General features: G+C 37.9%; 1 protein-coding gene across 8 annotated transcripts in view; it reads left to right on the forward strand.

Moving 5' to 3' along the window:
* MEF2C (myocyte enhancer factor 2C) overlaps window positions 1–6,843 on the forward strand; it is a 139,472-nt gene extending 132,629 nt beyond the window's left edge. For 6 of the 8 annotated variants that reach the window (XM_082075320.1, XM_082075319.1, XM_082075325.1 and 3 more), the window contains one exon: window positions 2,065–6,843. In XM_082075320.1, the coding sequence (XP_081931446.1) occupies window positions 2,065–2,386 (322 nt within the window). In that variant the 3' untranslated portion in view covers window positions 2,387–6,843. The remainder of the gene's footprint in view (window positions 1–2,064) is intronic. The other 2 variants (XM_082075324.1, XM_082075323.1) reach the window with 1 other exon arrangement.
* Window positions 6,844–7,451: the final 608 nt, after the last annotated feature.

The raw sequence follows: 7,451 nt of genomic DNA on the forward strand, positions 1-7,451 counted from the left end.
CATGGGTTTTTAGCTGTCCCCAGCTTTGCAAAGTGACTTGTCACCTGCTCATATCAAACACTTCTAAATGAAATCCCCAGGTTCCACCATCCTATACTACAGGGCTTTCAGGTTTAGCTATAAGCTTGGCATCTAAAGTATATGTAATCTTACCATACATGCTAAGCTGGCAGCCTGTTTTCCCAGGTGAAGCCTTAGCACCTCCTAAGCAACAGAAAAATGAAGTCACTGGAAATGAAAAGCAGGAAAAAATATATATAAATAAAAAAATAAATAGATAGATAGATAGATAGATAGATAGATAGATAGATAGATAGATAGATAGATGCTATTATTATTATTGTATTCTTCCCAACAAGTTTTCAGGAAATGAGTGGAATATTTCACTAAACTGGAGTGATGAAGTCTGATATTTACGGTTTCTCGTATCTGTTAATTTAATAGCTACAAAAGCAAAGAAAATACCCTCTTTGCCAAAAAATGTTTCTGTTTGCTACTTTGAGGTCTATTAGTCACTAACTCTGTGACTTACAAAATGGATCACTGCAAATATTGATACACTCGCCTGTACAGGAATGAAGGGTAGATAAAAGCAATTGGAGGTAGAACATCCTGGTTTTTTCTGTTTTCTAACAAGATACATCCATTATTAAAGACTGCAACAATTCCTGGTAAAAGCAGCTGATATCGTTCGATATTGAAGCCATATAGTTCCAATTTAAATCTGTCAGCAGAAAATAAAACAACATTTTACTTTTCTTCAAAGTTACAGTAAATGTTTCTTCAGTAAAGTTTAATTCCCAGTTAATAAGATATCAGGAAAAGCAGGATGTTTCAAGAAATTAAAAGACCACATCTAATCTTAAGTGTTTCTTCTACATATTTGAAAATAACTTCCAAATCCTGAAAATTCTTGTTTGTAGTAAAAATCCCTGCACATCCCTTTGGGTTTGAAATCTTCTGAGGCCAAGTGGCCTGTTGCCCCTACTGCCTCCAATTACATATAAATACTCACTACTAGAAACCTAGAAACTGTGTGTCTGGGTTTAGACGCTAACTTCAGCCTAGCAAATGTTCCCTGAAGTGGAACATGATGTGATCTGCATGTTGAGAATTCTTGTTTTAATAATGAAGAGAAAAGCCAGGTTTTGCCAGGAGGTGGTGCTTTTGTACAAAACATCCTGCAAATGCAAGTGATCTCATTTTCTCCCATAAAGCACATTCTCAGTATTCACTCTCCTCCCTGCCTTTTTCAGCTTTGCTCTGCTACCTGCCCACAAAAGTGCACTTAGAACAGTTAAATAGCCCACCTTTGAAAAAGTTTTAGTGTAGAGGTTTCTCTTGATGCTTGGAGCATCCTTTGAGCTGGGCTTTCCTACAGGCACACAGCACAATCCTCTGACATCTTCCACTACTCTTCAGCTTCTTTGGTACTTTATTCAAAAGCATTCTGGACTCAGTTAGGAATTCATAGATTCAAACCATAAAACCATATCTAAATTCTTGCCTGCCTGTGATGTTTTATTAGTGTCAGCAGTAATTTCAACTCTATCCTGAAAGGTATAAAATACACCTGGCCCAACTTTTTTGTTTCTGTTTTGCATCTGAAGTCATGGGTTGAAATGAAAGGCCAACAAAAAAATAGTTGGGTGCATTCAAACTAATTGGATTGATCCCAGCAGAAATTCCATGCCTCCCCTGGCTCAGCCGGTGCATACACACACACAAGCAGTAGTTATAAAGAAACCTGCAGGTGGTTCCAACAGTGCAAAGGCTCGCCTTCCAAAATCTGTTGTGACGCTTGAGTCAAAAAAAAAGGAAAAGAGAGAGACTGAAAGCGGGACCTCCTTTCAAACTGAGGGCATGTCCCGCTCAAGCCAACCACGTTTGTGGTGCTTTTGTCTCTTTGGATTTGTGAATTCTGCCTAGAAAAGTGTCCTTCTGCCCTCTGCATGTCCCGGTCTTGGCACGAGCCTTTACACTGGTGTTTCGTGTGAGTGTTTGTGCATATCTGGGGGCTCCATGCCTCCTCCGTCTGTAACTGGGTTTCCTTTCCTCCTACAGAGCTTGCACTAGCACTCATTTATCTCAGAGTACAAATCTCTCCCTGCCTTCTACTCAAAGCCTCAACATCAAGTCAGAACCTGTTTCTCCTCCTAGAGACCGTACCACCACACCCTCGAGATACCCACAGCACACGCGCCATGAGGCGGGGAGATCTCCTGTCGACAGTTTGAGCAGCTGTAGCAGTTCCTACGATGGAAGCGACCGAGAAGATCACCGGAACGAATTCCACTCCCCCATTGGACTCACCAGACCTTCGCCGGACGAAAGGGAAAGCCCCTCTGTCAAGCGCATGCGGCTCTCTGAAGGATGGGCGACATGATAACATTATTACCTATTAGGTTTTTTTCTGTTGTTTCTTTATTTTTTTTTTCCTTGCAGTGTGTGTGTGCTATACCTTAATGGGGGAGGGGGGGGTCGATATGCATTATATGTGCCGTGTGTGGAAAAAAAAAAGAAAAAAAAAAAACAAAAAAAGTCAGGTACTCTGTTTTGTAAAAGTACTTTTAAATTGCCTCAGTGATACAGTATAAGGATAAACAGAAATGCTGAGATAAGCTTAGCACTTGAGTTGTACAACAGAACACTTGTACAAAATAGATTTTAAGGCTAACTTCTTTTCACTGTTGTGCTCCCTTGCAAAATGTATGTTACAATAGATAGTGTCATGTTGCAGGTTCAACGTTATTTACATGTAAATAGACAAAAAGGAAAAAAACATTTGCCAGAAATGGCAGATCTTTACTGAGAGAGAAAGCAGCTGTTATGCAACATATAGAAAATGTACAGATGTTTTGACAGACCCAGTGGTTGGGTGGCCATTAATTGATGCTGGAAAGATACTGGGTCACCTAACATACTGAAAATGCTCACAAACATGCAGGCATATCATCAGAGTATGGCACTCACTTAAGAAGGATCAAAACATTTAAAGAGGACCATACTTGTAAAAGTGTTGAGTTCGAGGGCTAACATATTTAATTTTAAAAATTCTGGGTCTGCATCACTTATTAAATAAAAAAAATATAAAAATATGTACATTACATTTTGCTTATTTTCATATTAAAAAGTAAGACAGAGTTTGCAAAGCATTTGTGGCTTTTGTAGTTTCCTTAAGCCAAAATGTGTTCTTTTTTTCCTTGATAGCTTCGCTAATCTTTTAAACAGTCCTGACGAAACAAACAAAAAGGACTTTTTGTATAGAAAGCACTACCCTAAGCCATGAAGAACTCCATGCTTTGCTAACCAAGATAACTGTTTTCTCTTTGCAGAAGTTTTGTTTTTGAAATGTGTATTTCTAATTATATAAAATATTAAGAATCTTTTAAAAAAATCTGTGAAATTAACATGCTTGTGTATAGCTTTCTAATATATATAATAATTATGGTAATAGCAAAAGTTTTTGTTATCTTAATAGTGGGGAATTATATTTGTGCAGTTGCACATTTAACTATTTTGTTTTGGTTTTCTTTTACTGGGTATACATTTTGCAGATCAAAATCAGCTGTTGAAAGACTGATCTGTAAAAAGTTAGAATTTACCCACGGTGTAACAACTTAAATCATTTTAATACAGCATTTTACAATCAGTTGGGTGAACTGCGATCCATTGTATATACTGATTAGTTCTTTCATGCTGTTTTGTGCATTGTAACAAGTTAAGGGCCCTTCTATTACTTAATGTCCTGCGTATCTTGTAGTTTTCTATAGGTTGAATGACAAAGCGGCATAACTTGGCCCTTTCTCATTAATGAAGCTGGTATTCTGCCTGTCAGAATTGGATGTACAGCTCTAACGGCTGTCAGTTACGTGAGTGCAGGTGAATATTTGCAGAGGCAGTAGGGAGAGTTAAAGGGAGGGATCAGAACGAACATGCCCATTATGAAGATTAACCCCACTCTCTCACAGATTTTAAACTCTTAGAGATAGCGTCAGTTAAAGGACCATTCGAAAGTCGGTTGATCGCACTCAGCCAATGTTGGCCATCGGGTCCCTGGTCCTCTTCGACCTCCACGGTCACGTCATCTCGCGGAGGGCACATTGTTGAACAACGTCCCCCCCGTGTGTTTGCACCCCAGCATCAGTATATGGCATCCACATTTTCTCCTGCCTCGTGTTGTTCCTTTGACCTAAAATAGCTTGACCAGAGGGAATGTTTCATTTCTTCAAGTCCCACTTTGTCCCTCTTGTTTTTCAGAAGAAGATGGTATATTCAAGTGTTTCAGTTTGACCTTTCTGTTGAAGGGAAAAAGTGTTTAAGCAAAATGTTAGTGCCATAGTAAAACTGTAATATTTCTCCAAGAGTCCTTCCAACTCTCACCTACATACATTGACATTATGATGAAGCATATAGCTGCGACAGCTAAGTCAATACAGAATATTTTGGTAAGGGAAATCCACGCTCTGTTTCCCACCCTTACAAGCAGTTGCTGTGCACTGCTCATTAATAGGGTATTCCTCTCTGTAGTAAAGAATGGTGAACAGGCTATAGTGTGCATTAAGATATACGCTTTTCACTCGTCGTGACTTTATAGAAGCCTGCCTTACAGGCACTCTCAGCCGTGCAGGGGCTAGTGCATAATCTGGAAACAATTTAAGGAGAATACTGTGCTACTAATGCATCCATCTTATCTCATGCAGCAATCTGCAGGGTAACGAAAAGATACGCATGTTAAAAAAAAAAAAAAAATCACAAAAAAAGAACAAAACAACAAAAAAAAAAGGCAAAACGGGGCCCATAATTAATTTTAAAACACAACAAAAACCTGTTTTTGAAACCACTTTCTTCACCTTCAGATGAACCTATACTCATATTCTCTTCTGAGAATTTTAAACTTCGGTGTGTCAAAAATATGCAAATATATCACAAATGTACCTTGTCATTTCAAGAAAAAATACAACTTTATCAGTATTGTAGTAGAAACTTGTCAGTGGGGAAGGGGATTTGGTCTATTGATATATGAAGAATAGCCATATTAATAGTTTACCTTGCGATTTGCCTCAGCAACGCATGAAAAAAGAAAGATATCGTATTTAACGAAGATGCAGTGTAATATATTACTGCAAGTAACTAAGCAGAAAGTAGCGTGAAAAGTATTGCCTGGGCAATTTATATTAACTCTGACAGTGATTTTTATATAAAAACAAGTAGAACAGAATCACGTGAAAATAAATGCCAGTCGTCCCTCTTGTTCCTGCTGCAGAGGGCAGCTAACTTTTACTGGCAAAATTGTGGGGGATAATGCATATTTGCAAACTGATCTAATGATAAGAAGCACAACTTTGATTGTGAAGTCACTTTCTGTAAACTATAGCTGTCTACCTTTCTTGTTCCTTTATCTGTACCTTACCATTTATTGTATTTGCAAAGCTAATTTGGGTTTATTGTGTGATTCCTTTGTATTTAAGGAGTTTGGGGCAGAGCCCTGAAAGAGTATTAACATTTACTTTACCTTAACCCATGCTATATAATGTTTTAGGCAACATTCTTAATTGTAAGTTCAAACACCTGAAGTGGCATTCTAGACATCTGCAAGTATTGTTATAGCTAAGCTAACCTCTATTAAAAGGTGTTGTCAGTTAGTGTTTAATTGCTGGTGACAATTATATGATATACCCTATCTGCACAACCTGTATATTGTACGCATTGAGCCATTCGCAGTAAAGCTTTTGTCATTTCAGTGTTTTTCAAAAGTTGTGTTTTATAACAAAATGGCTTATATTTTTCCCAGAAGAGGAATTGAGCAGTTTTTAATGAATAATATAAAAATATCTGTTGTCCTCAGATCTTTTTCAGGTAAAGCTAGCGTAAGAATTAAAGAACTCATAGACTGTTTTCAAGGATGTCAACCCTTTTGTATTGTACGTGTTATCCTATATACCCTCTTTTATCTATAGTCCTAACAGAGCTGTTTTGTTTTCCTTCTTCCTTCGCCTTGAAGATAAATGCTTTGTAATTTTTTAAAAGCCACTTGAAACCTCAATAAAGGCTGTTGCCTAAACATGGCATACTTCATCTGTTCCTGTTTGTGCCATCTGCTGTGATGTCGTCAGTTATATGGCATTAATTTCCTGCCACTACAGGTCTCTTGAAGGACTGATGGAACATTGGTGTCTGTTAGAATGCTTCAGACTGTAGATGTAATAAAAGGCTTTTGTTAATATATTTTAACCAAAGATGTGGAGCAATCCAAGCTTTGAGCCACAGACCTTCTGCATCAAAAGTATCTGTTTGATTATTTTCACAATCAGGTGTTGCATTTCTACCTTCCCTGCTCATACCTCAGACTGATCCATACCTCAGTTTGATTCAAAAAAAGGTCAGTTAAGTAACTCATTTAAAAAAAAAAAAAAAAAAAAAAATGCAGTACCAGAGTCTTTTGTGGAGTAACTAATATCAGACCTGGGTTACCACAGGCATTACACTTGGATTGCTTCAGATGGTTTGTTGTATCCTTTTATTTTTCTTTTTTTCTTCTCTTTCATGGGGATTTGCTTCCATAAAACAATGGTGATAACAAAATAGCTTGTAAATGGGAGCATACAAGCATTTGCAACAAATATTAAAGTAGAGGCTCACAGCGGCATAAGCTGGACTTTGTCGCCACTAGATGACAAGATGTTATAACTAAGTTAAACCACATCTGTGTATCTCAAGGGACTTAATTCAGCTGTCTGTAGTGAACAAAAATGGGAAAATTTCAAAAGATTCTCCTGCTGGAAATAAGGTATAATTTGTATTTTGCAGACAAATCAGTAAAGTTACTGGCTTTCTTAGTGATACGGTGTCTATGGTGCCTTTTTTTTTATTAATTCCGTCTCCACTGTCTTGCACTGTAACACATGAAAGAATCAGCACTTGAGCCACCAGCAGTCACCTCGGGGTCCCTCTGCCTGACACCTGTGCTTGCTTAGAAAGTTAAAACACCATTTTATGGCACCGTGAGTGCATCGGTGCTTCACAAAATGTTGATGCGACACCACACATCATCCCAACAAGTCAGAGAAGTTCCATTATTGCTCTGGAAATCAGTGTCGCTTCGAGTGAGGCCGTCCGTGGGAGAGCAGAGGAGCTGCATAAGATAACCCTTGGCTTTTAGGTACTTAGTCCCTTACAGAGAATTCAGATTCCTGTATTTACATGTCCTCCAGTTTCTCCCTGTGCAGAAAACCATGCAAAATCCATACAAAAAAAAAAACATGTTCTGTGTCAAAATCCTATACTGTTGGGTCTATGCTTTATATATATAATCTTTAACACAATAACTTCATAGGGACTGTGTCAGAATTAATCTGTTCCCTTTTGTGTACTTTTGTTGTTGTTTACTCTTTTTTTCCCGCTAACATTCATAGTTCTGGAGTCTAAGAATACAAGGATCATTTTAATTC

The sequence above is a fragment of the Streptopelia decaocto genome (genome assembly GCF_964273445.1).
Source record: "Streptopelia decaocto genome assembly, chromosome: Z".
Classification (NCBI taxonomy): Eukaryota; Metazoa; Chordata; class Aves; order Columbiformes; family Columbidae; genus Streptopelia; species Streptopelia decaocto.